This window comes from Nesoenas mayeri (assembly GCF_963082525.1).
Source record: "Nesoenas mayeri genome assembly, chromosome: 28".
Taxonomy (NCBI): domain Eukaryota; kingdom Metazoa; phylum Chordata; class Aves; order Columbiformes; family Columbidae; genus Nesoenas; species Nesoenas mayeri.
In genome coordinates, this window is record NC_137558.1 from 864,295 (window position 1) to 881,811 (window position 17,517).

Consider the following 17,517-nt stretch of genomic DNA (forward strand, 5'->3'; position numbering starts at 1 on the left):
GTGCGCGGCGTCCGTTTTCCGGGTCGGGGCGGGGTGTAAATCGGGCCGCTCCCGCCGCCCCCTCCCAGACCCGCCGCGGCCGCCGCAGCAGGAGCAGCCGCCGCCGCCGCCGCCTCCCGCCGCCATCCCGCCCGCCCGCCCCGGCGCGCTCCCTCTCCCCCCCCACCTCCCTCCCCTCCTCCCCGCCCTCCCTCCTCCCGCTCCGCCCGGAGCGCCCTTCTCCCGCCGCCGTTACCGGCGCCGCTCCAGGTAGGCCCGAACCCCCCCCCCCCCCCCCCAACGCCTCACTACCCGTTTCCCCGCCCGACCCTCCAGCCCCGAGCCTTTCCGGGCGCCGACTTTCGCAACGGCCGCGAAGCTGCGGCCTCGCGTAGCGCCCCCGCGCCGCCCGGCGCCGCCCCGCCGCCGGCCGCGCCCTCACGCCAGCCCGCGGCCTACGTGCGGCCTAGTCGCGGCCTAGGCCGCGGCCTGCGCGCGCGCCGCGCCGCTGCCGGCCCCGGGCGGGGGGAGAAACGGGGAGGGCGCGGGAGGGGGTTGGGGGCGACACCTCCGCCCCTCCCCCCTCCTGAGCCCCCTCCCCCCCCCCCACCGCGGGGACCGGGACCGGGGGGGCCCGCGGAGCCGCGTGCGTCACATGGCGCTGCCCCCCCCCTCCCCCCCCCCCCCCCCCCCCGGTACCGAGCTCATTTTGATTTATTTTCCCTCCTTTTTAAACTCCTTCTTTCTATTTACTATTTTAATTTTTTTTAGTTTAATTCTTCTTTTTTTTAATTTTATTATTTTTTTTAATTTTTATTTTTTCGAATTTTTTTCTTCCTTTTTATTTTTTTTGCCGCCATCCCGACTAATTTTCTCCCGGCGGGGAGGGGGGGGGGGCGGCACGAACGGGACTCGGAGCCCCCGCCCCCCCCCCCCCCCCGCAGCGCCTCGGGGTTTCCCGGTTCGGAGCCGCCATCCCCGCTCGGGACTCTGCGCCCCCCCCGCCTTCTTGCGCTGTTTTTACACCCCCAGAACCGCTTCCCCCCCGCCCCAATTTGGGGTCCTGAGCCGCCCCCCCGGCTCCTTCACACCGCGCTGGGGCTCAGCCGCTCCCCCCCCCCCCCCCCCCTAAATTTGGGTCCAGTTTAAAACCCCAATCCCAGGGGTTTTGAACGGGAGGCTCAATCCCCAACCTGGCGGGTGGGGGGTCAATCCATGACCCCCCCCAGAGCATCAAACTGGGATTTCCCCCCCCGGAGCTGTTTTCCCCCCGTCCCCACGGGGTTGAGCCGATTTTCCAGCCACATTCCCCCCCCCCCCATCTCAGCTTTCGGATCCAAATCCCACCTTCCCCCCCCATAATACTCCCAGTTTGGGGCCGGGATCCCAAAACAGGGGGGTCCGGAGGTGGGAGGGGTGTGTGTGGGGGGGTGTTTGATGCCGGCCGCAGGTAAGAGAAGTTTGGGGAAGTTTTTATTCCAGCGGATGGGATCGCCGGCTCCTCGTCCCCCCCCCCGGCCGCTCTGCTCCGCTCGGCGCCTTTTGTCCTTGCCAGCACCCCCGGCACCCAAAACCGCTGCCAGGAACGCCAATTAAACGCTAACGAAGGCAAAGCGGGGCCGCCGGAGCGGTGGGAGGAGGAGGAGCCGCCGAGACGCTGCCAACGCGGCTCCTGGCACCTCCGGTGAACCGGGACGCTCGTAAACAACCGCCTCGCGGCTTCGGCGCTGGGCTCCGCGCTCCCATCCGGGGCTTTGTCATTCCGAACTAGGCAAACAGGCGCCGTTTTGGAGCCGTTTGGATGTCAGGTTGAGTTTTATAGAGGCCGTAGCTCCTCGCTACGGCAAAAAAACCCCTTTCTGTGCCAGCGGCTTCCTCTTAGAATTAACACAGAGCGCGGCGGCGCTGCCCGCTTGGCACGGATTAAACCCCTGCCCTGGCTTTCCGTGGGCTTAGTTAAACTTTGATGGGGCGCTAACCGAGTGGATTGATAAAGAGCTGAAGTGGAGTTGATCCAATTTGGGAAGCGAAGCGGCTGAGCCGGTGCCGGTTCAGGGTGTTTTGCAACCGCCGCGGGTTGTTTGAAACCCGATCGTGTGCTCCTGTGCCCTTATCTGGTTTTGGGTAAAATCACCTTGCGAACCGGGTTGAGCGGCCTCCCCATGCCAAGAAATTGTTCTGTTTCTGGTTGTTTTCCAACAGCCCGGCGCCCCGAGTTGGGTGAAGCGAAGGGAAACGGCGCGGTCGCGAGTTTAGCGAATAAAGTTTCTAATTAGATTGAGGCGTGGGGATGAGTTCCCAGAGCTGTAGGTGAAATCGCAGCGAGGAGGGGACAAGCCAGACCCTCCCCGCTCTGGATTTTGCTCCGTGTAGGTAAAATCATGCCGGTTCTGTGCAAAACTGGCAGGAGGAGCAGCCGAAACGCAGCGAGAGAGCAGCCTAAAAGCACTGGGAGGGTGTTAAAGTGGAGGATAAGCCCAAGGCGGGGGATTAAATGGGTGCGGGGGGATCAGCCCCTCAACCACATCCCCTCTTTTATTTCTCAGCTCCGCTCGCCCAGCGACCAAAGCCCCGAGCGCCGCCAGAGCCTGAGTCACCCCCCGCGGCTCAAGATGGACACCGGTGTCATTGAAGGTGGTTTAAATGTCACCCTCACCATCCGGCTACTCATGCACGGCAAGGTATGTGTGTGTGTGTCCCCCGGCCCGTGGGACGCGCAGGATTGGGCCCAGGCCGCGGTGGGGCGGCGGAATCGGCGTGGGGAGCCGGGCGGTTATCGCGGCCGTGGGGCAGGAATGTGCCCCCTGGCACCCGGCCGCCTCTCGATATCTCGTGACGAGCGAGGCGGCGCCTTCACCGCGCAGCTCATCAATAAAAATAACAGCGCGGGAGGGGGGAAAAGTGACCCGGGGGAGATTTCGGTGTCTATTTATCTTGGGGGGACACACTGGGGGGTCCCCAGGAGCTTGTTTGGGTTGGAAAATGGAGTTTCTTTAAGCGTGGGACTCCCAGAGTGTTGGTTTTTTGTTAAGCCTGGACTAACTGTTGGTTTTGTTTGGTCGCAGGAGGTTGGCAGCATCATTGGGAAGGTAAGTGAGCAACAAACCGCCCCCCCTCGCCCACCTTTTCCCCCCCACCCCAATCGGCTGCGCTAACGTGTCTCTCTCTTCTCCCCCCCCCACAGAAAGGGGAGTCTGTGAAGAAGATGCGTGAGGAGGTGAGTCCGGAATCCGGGGAGATCCAGGGGGGTCACTGGGTTTTGGGGGGAAACAAGGAGGGTTTAGGGGGATCCAAGGGGATCTAGGAAAGTTTAGGGGGACCAGGAGGATCCAGGAGGACTGGGGGGGGGTCAGGGGGATCCAGGAAGGTTCAGGGGGATCTGGGGGAAACCAGGAGAGTTTAGGGGGAGCAGGAGGATCCGGGAGGGCTTGGAGGGGGGGGGGTTCAGGGGGATCCGAGGGGATTCAGGAGTGTCAGGGGGAATCCAGGGGAATCTTTGGGGATCCAAGAGCATCCAGGGGAATCTTTGGGGATCCAGGAGGGTTCAAGGGGACCTGGAGGATCCAAGGGTGTCAGGGAGATCTGTGGGGATCCAGGAGGGTTCAGGGTGATTTGGGGGATCTGGGGGTGTCAGGGAGGGATCCAGGAGTGTTCAGGGAGATCTGTGGGGACCCAGGAGGATTCAGGGGGACCTGGGGGATCCAGGGGTGTCAGGGAGGGATCCAGGAGTGTTCAGGGAGACTTGGGGGATCCAGGAGTGTCAGGGAGATCTGTGGGGATCCAGGAGGATTCAGGGGGACCTGGGGGATCCAGGGGTGTTCAGGGGGATCTGGGGGTGTCAGAGGGATCTGTGGGGGTCCAGGGCGATCCAGGAGTGTCAGGAGGATTCAGAGTGATCCAGGAGGATTCAGGGTGATCCAGGAGTGTCAGGGGGATCCAGGGGAAACCAGGAGAGTTTAGGGGGACCGAGGGGAACAAGGAGGATCCAGGAGGGCTATGCGGGGTTCAGGGGGATCCAGGAGAGTTCAGGGGGACACGGGGGGTGGATCCAGGAGAGTTCAAGGGGACACGGGGGGGGATCCAGGAGAGTTCAAGGGGACACGGGGGGGGATTCAGGAGAGTTCAAGGGGACACGGGGGGGGATTCAGGAGAGTTCAAGGGGACACGGGGGGGGATTCAGGAGAGTTCAAGGGGACACGGGGGGGGATTCAGGAGAGTTCAAGGGGACACGGGGGGGGATTCAGGAGAGTTCAAGGGGACACGGGGGGGGATTCAGGAGAGTTCAAGGGGACACGGGGGGGGATTCAGGAGAGTTCAAGGGGACACGGGGGGGGATTCAGGAGAGTTCAAGGGGACACGGGGGGGGATTCAGGAGAGTTCAAGGGGACACGGGGGGGGATTCAGGAGAGTTCAAGGGGACACGGGGGGGATCCAGGAGAGTTCAAGGGGACACGGGGGGGATCCAGGAGAGTTCAAGGGGACACGGGGGGTGGATCCAGGAGAGTTCAAGGGGGATCCCGGGGTGTGGGGGGAGATCCGGGCGGCGCAGGCAGCGGCGCAGGCAGCGCAGGGCATGCTGGGAGCTGTAGGCAGGGCCGGCAGGGAGGAGGAGGAGGAGGAGAAGAGAAGATGGCTGCCCGGGGCCGCCCGCTGCTGCCGCCGCGATCCCCAGCCCCGCGGGCTCCCCTCGCGTTTTGGGGGGAGCGGGAGCCCTGACGAGGGTCCCTTCCCTTCCGCCCCCCCCCGCAGAGCGGCGCTCGCATTAACATCTCGGAAGGGAACTGCCCCGAGCGGATCATCACCCTCGCGGGCCCCACCAACGCCATCTTCAAAGCTTTCGCGATGATCATCGACAAACTGGAAGAGGTGGGTCTGCCGCCTCGACCCCCCCGCAGAAATGAACCCCAGGATGTGCATGGGGGGGGGGTGGGACACGGGGAGGGAGCTCGTTCTGCATGAGCTGGTGCTGTTTTCACCATGGTGGGGCCCGATCTTTGCCCAGGGTCAATGTCCGAGTGGTGACAATTCCCAAGTGTGCTCAGAGCCCCGTGGGGACATTCCTGTGACAAAACCACCCGTGAAATGGCTTAAACCAGAGCGGGGTTTCAGAACAACCCTGACTTTGCTCGTCCTCCTGCTGCTCCCCCCAGTGCGTCCTATGGGGGGTCTGGGGGTGTGAGAAGAAGCTGCATCACCCCCCCGTCCCCTTGAATCGGTGACATCCAGGGGACATTTGTTGGTTAGGGGCCGCGCGGGGCTGTTACGTGTTGCCACGTCGTTTGGAAGGTGTGAACGCTCCCCGCTCGGTGTGGGGCACAGCCCCACGGCCCCCACCTCTCCCGTGGGGCTAAAAACCCTGTCGTCCCGCAGCTTTGGGACCCCCAGATCTGTCCCCAAGGCCACTCTGAGCCCTGCGTTGTTCCCGCTGCGCCCCAGGGCTGCAGCCTTTTGGAGACTCCCCGTCCCAGCGCTGCGAGCGCTAAGCTTGGCCTAAAGCTTTTGGTTTTAGTGGGTCAGTTGAGCCCTGGCCTTGTGCCTCCTCTCCCCCTGCCAGCACGTGGCCACTGTCACCGGACCGCGCTGCTTTGTCCCCAGAGCCACTTGTGTCCCAGAACCGGGAGCTGTGGAGCCACCAAACCCTCAACAACTCGTCCCCACATCCCCGCGGTGGCCTCTGCGCTGGTGGGGGTTAAACCCCCATTTTCCCAGCACCAACACAATTTGGCACCTTCCTCCCTCCCTCAAATGTCACTTTGGGGCTGCTAAACCTTGGGAAATAGAACCGGGAGAGCCCCGGGGTCACCTTGTCACCGCCTCCTCGTGCCAGCGTCATCCTCCCTGTCCCTCTGCCAGGCCGTCACCTTTGTGGCGAGGCCACCCCGGCGCTGACCCCCCTCCCAAATTAACTCTCCTCTTCCTCCCAGGACATCAGCAGCTCCATGACCAACAGCACGGCCGCCAGCCGGCCCCCGGTCACCCTGCGGCTCGTGGTCCCCGCCAGCCAGTGCGGGTCCCTCATCGGGAAGGGGGGCTGCAAGATCAAAGAGATCCGAGAGGTGCGTATGGGCCGCTCTGGGGGTGGGTTACGCATCCGGGTGCCCCCCCGGGGGTAAATCCCCACGGCAGCCCCTGCCCTGGGGTCACGGCGCCATAGAGATGTGCTGTCACTTGGCTTTTTTTAGAGCTCTGTGTATTTTTAGCGCGGGTGAAACTGAGACTCGCAGCAAACCCTGGCCTGGGTCATCGCTCCCCCCTTTTCCCTGCACTCCCAGTCACCCCCCCCAGCCTTTTCCTGCTTTTTTAGGGGGGTGGGAATGTGCTGCCAACCCTTGGTAACTGCTGCTGGGGATTAACCATCCAGCTCTGCCATGGATGATGGGGACCGAGCAAATCACCCCCTGCAAGGACTAAATACCTTATTTTTGAGGAAAGGAGAACGGGGGGGTGTGGGGGACAACACCCTTTTGCCTCTTTATATATAACCCAGCCGCGGGGTTTGTCACTGAGCTCACAGCCCGTCGCGGGGGGGTCTGAAGGCTTATTTTTAAACTTGTATAAAAATAATGTTGCAGAGCACGGGGGCGCAGGTCCAGGTGGCCGGTGACATGTTGCCCAACTCCACCGAGCGAGCCATCACCATCGCCGGGATCCCACAGTCCATCATTGAGTGCGTCAAACAGATCTGCGTCGTCATGCTCGAGGTAGGGACCCCCCTGCTGTCCCCGTGGGTGCGTTTTGTCCCCTTGTGGGGGGACACACGTGTAGCGCAGGATCTGTGGCCGTCGCAGCGAGTGGAAAGCGCTGAGGGCAGAGAAACGGCTGCTGGGGATAAAGGGATAGCGGGGGATTATGGCTTAAAACGAATGGGGTCGAGTGGGGGCTCTGGCGCTGCCCCCCCCGGCCCCGGCTGGCGGTGTCACCTGCGGCTCGGCCGTGTCACCCGCTGCCCAGCGCGGTGACACCGAGCAGAGGGGTCTCGCTGGCCAAATCTGCCGCTCAGCTCCCCACAAATGGCTGATTTAACCCCAAAGCGGAGCGTTGGTGTTGTGGGGGGGTGGGGGAGGTGCTGTGGGTGATGGTGGCGCTCGGTGTCTCACCCCCCCTACCCCCCTTTTGTCACCCAGTCCCCCCCGAAGGGCGTCACCATCCCGTACCGACCCAAACCATCCAGCTCTCCCGTCATCTTTGCAGGCGGTCAGGTAAGGCCTCTCCTCTGCTTTTGGGGTGTGGGGAGGGGATTTTGGGGGGGCTGGGGCGGGGGGTGTCATACTGAACCCCCCCCGCTGCCGAAACGCGTCACCTGCTCTGTGCCTGTCACCCTGTCACCCACACCTCAGCCTCCCAGAGCGCTGTGGAGGGACGGGAGAGGGTGGAAGGACCAAAAAGGCTGATTTTGGGGGGGGGCGGGGAGTGCTGGTGAACAACCCTGGAGTTCACCAGCCACAAATAATTTGGGGGGGGGGGTGATTCGGGGCGAGCCTCTGGCTGCCCAATCCGGGCTCTGCGCGGTGCTGGCTCTGGGGACACGGTGCGGGCGCTGCGGTGACGGGCACAGCGGGTTTTGGGGGGGTCTGTGCTCTCCGGGGCTGGCGTTTGGCTGCGAAAAGCCTGTGTGGGTAAGGTGGGGGTGCGGAAAAGCTTCACTCGCATGGGGGGGGGCGCGGGGGGGTGACAGACAGGAGTAGCTGTCAGGCGACACAGTGGGGGGGGGTAGTCCCTCTTGAGCTCATCTGGGGACGTTGCTCCCTGTCACCGAGCCAGGTTAGAGGTGACAAAGCTCCCTGAGACCCCCCCCATGGCCCTTTTTAGGGTGGGGGGGGTGCTGGTTGAGTCGGATGGGGGGGTCAGGCCTGAGTGGGGGTCACCAGGACCCCACCCCGCGCTTCCCAAGCTTGGGGAACATGCGGCGACTCGTACCAGGGCGATGCCCCCCCCACCCCGGGGACCCCCCCCCCCGCAGGCAGCGCAGGCAGGGACTGGTTTTTCCATGAGGCTTCATAGGCAGGGAAAAGGGGGATCAGCTACCGCTGTGCCTCCCCCTAAGCCAGGCTTAACTTTGCCCCCCCCCGCCACGCTTGTTCTGGGGATGGAAATGTCACTGTCCCCTCCTCACCTTGCCCCCCCCCACCCCCCCTTTTGCCCTCCCCGCCTCCCCCCCCCCCTTTCCAACAGCTTCTCCTGCCCGCTCCTCGCCCCGCTGGGGAAGCGCTTAGATGGTTTGCGCCCCCCCCCCCGTCAAGCGCCTTTCGCGTGGGGAGGGCCGGACCCTGCGCCCCCCACACCCCGCGGCACCGGAGCCTCCCCCGTTAGAGCAGTGAGGAGCTGCCCCCCCCGGCCATGCATCCCTTCCCTGTTTTTTCCGCCCCCCCCCTTTTCCTTCTCTTCCACCCCTATCCCTTGGCCTTGGGGGGGACCATGCGACCCCCCCGTCCCCCTCCCCGGCGCAGCCGCACGGGCCGAGCTCCGGCGCCGTTCCGCTCTTGTCTCCGCAGCTCCCGACTCGTTGGCGTAGAGCAGGTTTTACGCTCCATCTTTGCAGCTCAGAGCAGGGTCCTACCCCTCCAAAAAAAAAACCCCAAAAAAAAAAACCCCACCACACTTAAGCAATAACCCAACCTAGAAACAGGAGAGCGGCCGAGCCGATGCGGATGTTTTTGGTGTTAGCGGAAGGTTTCGGATTGCCAGCCCTGGAGACTGAAGTCCTCTAATTTATCCACAGGACAGGTACAGCAGCGGCAGTGCGAGCTACCCCCACACCGCCCCATCCATGTGCCTCAACTCTGACTTGGAGGGACCACCTCAGGAGGTGAGAGGGGAGTTCAGTCTCCACGGCCCGTTCAATCCTTGGCCTCTTTGAGACTGCCAACAAGGGGTGGCATTTTCCCTGTCCCCATTTAAAAAAAACAACCAACAACCCAACCCGACAATGGTGGCTTTTTTTTTATTTTTTTTCATTTTTTTTTTTTTTTGGTTGTCTTTTTGGTTTATTTTGATTTTTTTGTAAATGCTGTGGACTCCTGTCCACTGGGAAAACTGGACTCTGAGCCCACCAACCTCTCCTCACGCAGGCCACCCGGCAGCCACTGCATGGCAACGAACTTGGGCCAATTCCAGCCTGGGCTGCAGTTCTTCCGGTGACCTGGAAGTGAGGCTGTGTACCCCCCTCTCCCCTCCCTTTTACATCCCACCCCCCCCTCACCCACCCACCCAAAAACCTGCCCGGCCCCCCTTTCACCCACCCCGACCCCCCCACCCTTAGCCAGCCAGGCCCCAGCCAGTGACTCGTCCTTTCTGGGTAGCTTCAGGAGGAATCTGAAGTCTGTGGCTGTCCCTTAACCTCAAGACAATGGAATTGTGGCAGGTCAGGCACTCAGCCTCATCCCCCCCACCCCATCCTTGCCCCCCGTGCCCCCCCCGGCCACCTCTCTTCCGCCTCTCTAGCCTCGGTAGCCAGCTCCAGCCTTTAGCTTGCCCGGCGACGTTTTCTAGGCGTGCACAAGTGACGAGAGGACTCGCAATGGGACATTTTGATGATTTTTGTGATTTTTTTTTTGGGTGGGGGGGGGGTTGGTTTTGCTGCTGGGCCGATGTAACAGTTTTGGGGTGGGGAGGGGGGGTGGGGAGCGGGTGCAAAGCAGGGTTGGGGGTGTCAGAGACCTTCCCGTCGGCGAGGCGGGGTGGGGCGCAGGGTTTTAGAAGCATTTCTCGGACTCCACCACACCATAACATCTTCATCAAGATCCTTGGCCGTGTTCTTTTCATTTGACTTTTTAATTTCTTGTTCTTTTTTTTTTTTTCTTTTTGTCTGCCACTTATTTTATATATATATATATCTATCTATATATTTTTTTAATTAATTATTTTTCCTCCAATTATCATTTTTTTGGGGGGGACGGCGCCGTCCTGTCCGCTCCCTTTAAACCCGCCACGTAAGGCCAAATCGAGTCAATATACCGCCCGTCTAGACTGAAGTTGGCTTGGGAAGCATTTACCGTCCCCACCTCTCCCTGCCCCACTTCCCTCGCCCCGGAGAACTCTCCACCTTGGCTCTCTGACTTCCTGGCTCGTTGAAATCTGTCTGTCCCTGGGTGACTGTCCGATGGTCATTAATAGGATTCTTTGCTATTTTTTTTTTGTATTTCCTCCTTTTTTTTTGTAGGCCTATACCATTCAAGGACAGTATGCCATTCCACAGCCAGATGTAAGTTTTGTTTCGCACCTTCTTGTCTTTGCAAAAGAAATCACACCAAGCCATCCACACCCCCCTTTTCCTCGCGCCTCCCCGACCCCCTCGCTCCCCCGCCAAATTTGCTCCGCGCTTGGGCCGAATACTCGATCTGATCCAAATCCCCCCCCCAAAAAAACCACTCACCCCTCAATTCACCCTTTGGCTTCACCCACTCTCTCCTTTCCCCCCCCCTGCACCTTTCTAACACTTCCCTCTTCCTATATATCTCTATTTTTGGTTTCATTTTTCCGCCCCACCTCTCCCCAGCTTGGCATTTCACACCAGCTCCAGCTTTTCCCTCGTCCCCCTCCCCTATTTGCTCCTTAAATTTGCCACAAATCCCCCTTGGAGAGCACCAAAAAGCTCCAATCCAACCCAGCACATGCTGCTCCATGTCCTGGTTGTTCTCCCAGCACAGGGGACGCTGGTGGCATTTTTGGGAGGGGGGGGTCAGGGGGTCGGTCCCCCAGCCCGTTGGGGACACTGGTGACACTTCACTATGGGGACACCACCATCCTTTGGCACCCATGCTCATCCCGTAGGCTCGGTGCAGGTTGGGGGGGGCGCCCAATTTTGCTTTGGGCACCTATAGAGCAGCAAGCGGCGGGGGGGACGACACCAAACCCACGTACGGTGGGGCCGGGGGGGCTCTGTATTAATGTTCATGCTGCGAATCCTTCTCGGCGCTTGGGAAATAATTAACGTCACCCTTTTCTTTCTTTTTCTTTCATGTTTTCTCTCTCTTTCCCTTTATTCCCCCCCCCCAGCTGACCAAGCTGCACCAGTTGGCAATGCAACAGTCACACTTTCCAATGTCTCATGGCAACACTGGATTCAGTGGTATGGAAACTCCTTTGCTCTCTTCTCTTTGGGTTCCTCCCAAACGGGGCCTCCGCTTGCAAACATAAACCAAACCCCCCCCAAAAAAACAAACTTGGGGGTGTTACCGAGCCCAGCCAGGTCAATGATGTTTATCCCGACGTCTCTTCGCTGAGTCTTGGGGGTACAAAAGGGTTTAAAAGACACCAAATGAATCAAACCCAAAGCAAAGCAGCGAGCGGACGGGGCCTCTGTGCTGCTTTCCGCCCCCCACTAATGCATTGGGGACCCCCCCCCGACCCGCAGCACCTTCTGTACAACTCAAAGTGCTGGAGGGGACCAAATTGGCTGGAAATTGGTTAAGAACGGCTTAAAAATTCTTGAGAAAAGCTCCTTTTTGGGGCTGGGAGCCTGAGCCGGCCCAACTCACTGTCCCTTGTGTCTTAACAGGCATGGAGTCCAGCTCTCCCGAGGTGAAAGGCTATTGGGGTAATGATTGAAAACCGCAATCTGTAGTTAATTCTATCGTGTATTAATTAATTAACACCCGCCCGGGGCTCGTTCTCCCTCTTGTGGGTGCCGGGGGGGCTGTGGAAAGGCCGGAGATCCCGGTTTGCTTTTTAGCCCCCAGGATTTATCGGGGGGGGGGTCCCTCACTTTACCCCCCAACCTGTGTTCTTGAATTGTGCCGCCCCCCCTTGCCCCAACCTGAGGAGTTGCTGGAGCCAATCGCCTGCTTGTCCTGGGGACATGGGGACAGCGCCGTGTCCCCACGCTGCTTTGTGCACCCTGTCCCCTCCCCCCCAAAAACCTTGGGGTGCCGCTTCAAGGTTCCCTAAAGCAGAGAGTGAGTGGGGAGGGGGGGGGGCAAACAATTCTCCAAATCTTTATAAATCCGCTTAGCGCGCTTTTGTGGCCCCATTGGAGACGTGAGCGGCCTCGCAGGGCCCGGTGACACCGCCAGGACTTGGGGACAGAATTGGGGTCACCTGTGGGGGGGGGGGGGGGGGGGCGCGTGTAACCTCCCCGCTCGCTCTGCGCGTCCCCTCCCGCTTTCAAAGCGTCTTGGAGGGAGTCCCGGAGCCAGCAGCGAGTGCTGGGGGGGCTCTCTGTGCTGTGTTTCCCACCCATTTTGTCAGCAGCCCCCCCCTTTGACCCCCGGTCCCTGTTTCCTCCCCGTCTCCGCAGGTTTGGACGCCTCGGCTCAAACCACCTCTCACGAACTCACCATTCCAAACGATGTGAGTGTTTTGTTCTTTTGGGGTGTGGGGGGGGTCCCCCATCCTTTCCAAGTGTCCCCGTGAATCACTGAGATCCCCCCCCCGCTTTTTAATAACAAAAGGGGGTGTTTTTGCTGCCAAACCTGCACCACGGCTTGTGGTGTCCCCCCAAATCGCCGCCTCCTCAGCCCTTAAACCCACCGTGTGGGGGACACTCGCGACCAAGGGAAGAGGCCCATGGGTTGACGCTCTTAATTACCACTAATTAAGCTGTTTCTCGCCCCCCCCCCAGTTGATTGGCTGCATCATCGGGCGTCAAGGCGCCAAAATCAATGAGATCCGCCAGATGTCCGGGGCGCAGATCAAAATTGCCAACCCCGTGGAGGGATCCACCGACAGGCAGGTCACCATCACCGGCTCGGCCGCCAGCATCAGCTTGGCCCAGTATCTAATTAATGTCAGGTACGGTAGCGCCTAACGAGCCTCGCGGGGTCTTTGGGGGGGTTTCTCGCCCGTATTTTGGGGTATTTTCCCCGTTTTCCTGGTGCGATCGCTTCCCGCTCTCCCGGCCGCACAGCGTTGGGCTGAGTGACCAACGGTGGCCCGTGGGGACCTTGGTGATCAGGGCTGTGCCGTCTGAGCCAATTTTGGGGGGGTGACGGAGGTTTAGGGCCCGACGCGGGCTCTGTGGCCCCAGCCCTGGTGTGTTGTGTCCCCCCCCGTGTCCCCCGCGGTGTGGCTGTGGGGCTCGGCGCCGCGTGGCGCAGGAGGAGCCGCTGGGCTTGCTGGCTCTTGTGCTGGTGGTGTTTGGTGGTTTTGGATGAGTGAGCTCGCCCACGCGCTCCGGGGGGGGTCGCGGGGGGGCCGCTGTGGCCAGACCTCGCCGGGCTCGGCTGCGGCTTCGCGGCATCGCTCCCTCCCTCCTTCCCCTTCCCGACCCTCCTTCCCCTTTCCCTTCCCCTTCCCGGCCTCCTTCCCCTTCCCCTTCCCCTTCCCGCCCTCCTTCCCCTTCCCCTTCCCCTTCCCGGCCCTCCTTCCCTTCCCCTTCCCGGCCCTCCTTCCCCTTCCCGGCCGTCCTTCCCGTTGCTCCTTTCCCTTCTCCGGCCCGCTCTTCCCTTTTTTTCCATCCCTTTTCCCCTTCCCATCCTTCCCTTTTCCTTCCCTGTTTCCTGTCCCTCCTTCCCTCCTTTCCTTTCCCTTTTCCTTCCCTGTTTGCTGTCCCTCCTTCCCTCCTTTCCTTCTCCCTGTCCCATCCCTTCTCTCCCTTTCCCTGTCCCCTCCCTTCCTTTTCCTTTTTCCTTCTCCCCTGTCCCCTCCCTTCCTTTTCCTTTTCCTTCTCCTGTCCTCTCCTTCCTTTTCCTTCTCCCTGTCCCCTCCCTTCCTTTTCCTTTTCCTTTTCCTTCTCCCTGTCCCCTCCCTTCCTTTTCCTTTTCCTTCTCCCTGTCCCCTCCCTTCCTCCCTTCCTTCCTTCTCCCTTTTCCTCCCCATCCCTCCCTTCTCCCTTTTCCTCCCCATCCCTCCCTTCTCCCTTTTCCTCCCCCTCCTTTCCTTCTCCTTTTCCGTCCCCTCCTTTCCTTCTCCCTTTTCCTTCCCCTCCCTTCCCTCTCCCTTTCTCTGTCCCTACCTCATCCCTTCCTCCTCCCTTTTCCTGCCCCCTCCCTTCCTTGTCCCCCCCCTTTCCCTTTCCCTTTCCCTTTCCCTTCCCCGTTTCCCTCTCCCCCGCTGCGCCGGCCGCTCTGTGTCCCGTGCGCTTTTTTTGTGCTGCTCCCACCCACCCGTATTTTTGTTTTTCTTTTTTTTTTTTGTTTCCTTTTTTGTTTCCTTTTTTGTTTTGTTTCCTTTTTTATTTTGTTCTTTTTTGCTTTTTGTTTTTCTTCCTCTGTTCCAGTCTAGAAAGCGCTAAACCCTCCTCCTCCCAGGCAGCCTCGGTCACTCCGACCCCCGACCACCTCAGCATCAACCTCTCTCAACCCTCCACCCCTTCTTCTTCTTCTTCTTCTTCCTCCTCCTCCTCCTCCTCCTCCTCCTCCTCCTCCACCACCACGGCGGGCGGGGGGGGCCCCCCCGAGGCCCCCGGGGTCCCCAGCCCCCTGGCCGCCGTCCCCTGCGTCTCCAGCCTGCTGGGCGCCATCAAACCCGTCCCCCTGCTGGCGCTCAACGTGGCCGCCAAGGCCGCCCCCCCCCGCCGCCCCCCCCCTGCGCCGCCAACAAACTCAAAAGCGAAAAGCAGCGATTCGCTCCCTACTGACTCCATTATTATTTTAGGGGGGGGGGGGGGGCAAGGGACCAGCACGTAGAAAACACTCAAAAAGCAAATTTCTCCTTAATTTGCCCCGTTTCTGTTTAATTCCCCCTCCCCAGCTTGCGATGGGTCCGTCCCCCCAATTCCTCCTTGTAGCTGTTTCATCCCCCCCCCCCATTTTTTAGTAGCTTGTTCGCAATGGCGGTTTGGGGAGGGGGGGGGGGTGTTGGGGGGGGGTTGTGCTTCGTTAAGGGGGTGGGATTTAATTGCCGTCCCGGTGCCGGGGGCTGTTTCATTAACTAATTAATGTCTGTACCTGTAATAAAGTTGCCACGGTGCGAATGTGCTCTGGTAGATCTGTGCTGGGGGGGCGATGCGGGGTGCCCTCAGTTTGGGGGGGGGGGGGGCTCATTGCCACCCATATTGGGGTGCCCCCCCCCCGTTAATTGTAGTGAGGTGGGGGGGCGGCTTTGTCCTGTCCGCTGTGTGTCGCCCCACTTTGTGCTCCCCAAGGGTTGGGGGTGCAGACCCCCCCATTTCCTTGCTGCCTGATTCCCTGGTGTCCCCCCCCCCCCCCACAAATAAGCTTTGAGGCTGCTGCTGCGCTTGCTCTGGTTCTCTGTGTCCCCCCCCCCAGGTGACCCCCCCACACCCCAAGTGCCCCCCCCCATCAATTTGGGGGGGCTGATGCTTCTTCCCAGCGCTTGTGCCTAAACTTGCACCCCCAAACCTTCCTCCGTGTCCCCCTCAAACCGTTCCACATGGGGCTGCCCTCCCTGTGCCCCCCCCCAGGGTGACCTCCCACCTTTATTTGGGGGGGGCAACACCTCTTCCCCCCCACTTGTAACCCTGCACCCCCAAACCCCCTCCTGTCCCTTTTGGGGACCCATCCGTGTCCCCCCCACCTTGGGACAACCCTTCCTGTGACCCCCCCCACCAACTGATCCCCACCTTCATTTTGGGGGGGTGGTCAAAGCCTTTCCCCCCCACCCACCCCCCCTCAATCTGCCCTAAACCTGCACCCCAAACCCTCCTGTCCCCTTTGGGGACCCACCTGTGCCCCCCACCCATGGGACAGCCCTTCCTCTGCCCCCCATCCTCTTCCTCACCCCCCCAGGTGAACCCCCATCCTGGGTGACCCCCCCTTCATTTGAGGGGGAGTGATACCTCTTGCCCCCCAATTCTTCCCACACCATCCCCCCAGCACCCCCAAACCCCATTTACCTTTGGGGACCCCTCCCCCATCCTCTTCCTCACCCCCCTGGGTGACCTCCCATCCTGGGTGACCCTTCCATTAATTTTGGGGGGTGGGGCAACACTTTCCCCCCCCCACTTCTGTCTTAAACCTGCACCCCCCAAACCCCCCCGCCCTGTCCCCTTTGGGGACCCATTTTCCTTTCCCCTCAACTTTGGGGTCCCATTTGCCCCATCCTCTTCCTCAGCCCCCCAGTTCCCTCCTCCCTTTCCCATTCATTTTGGGGGACCAACACCTTTCCCCCTCTTTAAACCACCCCCTGTGCACCCCCCATCTCTTTGGGGTCCCATTTCCCCTTCCCCCAACTTTGGGGTCCCACTTCCCCCATCCTCTTCTTCACCCCTCAGTCCCTCCCTCCCTTTCCCGTTCATTTTGGGGGTGCCAACCTTCCCCCTTCTTCACCCCCCCCATGCACCCCACCCCCCATCTTTGCCCCATTTCCCCTTCCCCCAACTTTGGGGTCCCAGTTTCCCCCTCCCTTTCCCCTTCCATTTTGGGGGTGCCAACCTTCCCCCCTTCTTCAAACCACCCCCTGTGCACCCCCTATCCCTTTGATACCCCATTCCCCTTCCCCCAACTTTGGGGTCCCATTTCCCCCATCCTCCTCTTCACCCCCCAAGTTCCCCCCTCCCTTTCCTCTTCCATTTTGGGGTGCCAACCTTCCCCCTTCTTTAAACCATCCCCTGTGCACCCCAGTCTCCCCAGCTTCGGGATCCCATTTCCCCTTCCCCCCAACTCTGGGGTCCCATTTCCCCTTCCCCCAACTTTGGGGTCCCATTTCCCCCCCAGTTCCCCCCTCCCTTTCCCCTTCCATTTTGGGGGTGCCAACCTTCCCTCTTCTTCAAACCATCCCCTGTCTACCCCCCATCTCTTTGATACCCCATTTCCCCTTCCCCCCAACTCTGGGCTCCCACTTCTCCCCCAGTTACCCCATCCCTTTGGGGTCCCCATTCCCCTTCCCCCCAACTTTGGGGTCCCCATTCCCCTTCCCCCCAACTTTGGGGTCTCCATTCCCCTTCCCCCCAACTCTGGGCTCCCACTTCTCCCCCAGTTCCCCCCTCCCTTTCCCCTTCCATTTTGGGGGTGCCAACCTCCCCCCCTTCTTTAAACCACCCCCATGTGCACCCCAATCCCCCCATCTTTGCCCCATTTCCCCTTCTCCCCAACTTTGGGCTCCCATTTCCCATTCCCCCAACTTTTGGCTCCCACTTCCCCCATCCTCCTCTTCGCCCCCCAGCTCCCCCCTCCCTTTCCCCTTGATTTTGGGGTGCGTTCCGTTTCGGGGCGCCCCGGGGCCCCTGACGCGCTCTTCTCGTTGCAGGCTGTCCTCGGAGACCGGGGGCATGGGGAGCAGCTAGAGCCGCCGCCGCCGCCGTTTGTACATTTGGTTCCTCTCCACGCCCGCTCCAGGTCCCGTTTTTCTTTCGGTTCTCGTTTTATTTCCTTCCTTTTTTCTCTCTCATATTATTTTTTGGTTTCGTTATTGTTGAATTTACACCATTTAAAAAGTTGGTTGTTTTTTCCCCCCCCCCCCCTCCGTTCAGCCGATTAAAACAAAAAGTAAAACGCTCGAACCCCAAATGTTAGTTTTATAAAGCTTCTCTCTGCCCCCCCACCCCAAAATCCCACCCCCCGAACCCCCTTTTTTTCGCCTCACGAAGTTTCCGTTTTCGTCACGAGTGGAAGAGAAAAAACCCACAGAAATGACAAAAAAAAAAGAAACAACCCCCCGTTTCAGTTGAAATTCTGTAACGTCAGGAGATTTTTCAGAAAA

General features: G+C 60.5%; 1 protein-coding gene across 6 annotated transcripts; it reads left to right on the forward strand.

Moving 5' to 3' along the window:
* Positions 1–57: 57 nt before the first annotated feature.
* On the forward strand, positions 58–17,324 carry PCBP2 (poly(rC) binding protein 2). Of its 6 annotated transcripts, XM_080360469.1 has the most exons (16): positions 58–249; positions 2,526–2,660; positions 3,045–3,068; positions 3,164–3,196; positions 4,729–4,845; positions 5,904–6,035; positions 6,552–6,680; positions 7,104–7,178; positions 8,699–8,785; positions 9,048–9,113; positions 10,139–10,180; positions 10,975–11,047; positions 11,477–11,515; positions 12,215–12,267; positions 12,539–12,708; positions 17,065–17,324. In XM_080360469.1, the coding sequence occupies exons 2-16, from the start codon at positions 2,592–2,594 to the stop codon at positions 17,099–17,101; spliced, it is 1,146 nt and encodes a 381-aa protein (XP_080216595.1). In that variant the 5' UTR covers positions 58–249; positions 2,526–2,591; the 3' UTR covers positions 17,102–17,324. The 6 variants fall into 6 exon arrangements, with proteins under 6 accessions (XP_080216595.1, XP_080216599.1, XP_080216596.1 ...); XM_080360470.1 differs by lacking the exon at positions 11,477–11,515 and having other exon boundaries at positions 64–249; XM_080360471.1 differs by lacking the exon at positions 9,048–9,113 and having other exon boundaries at positions 65–249.
* The last annotated feature ends 193 nt before the right edge of the window (positions 17,325–17,517 follow it).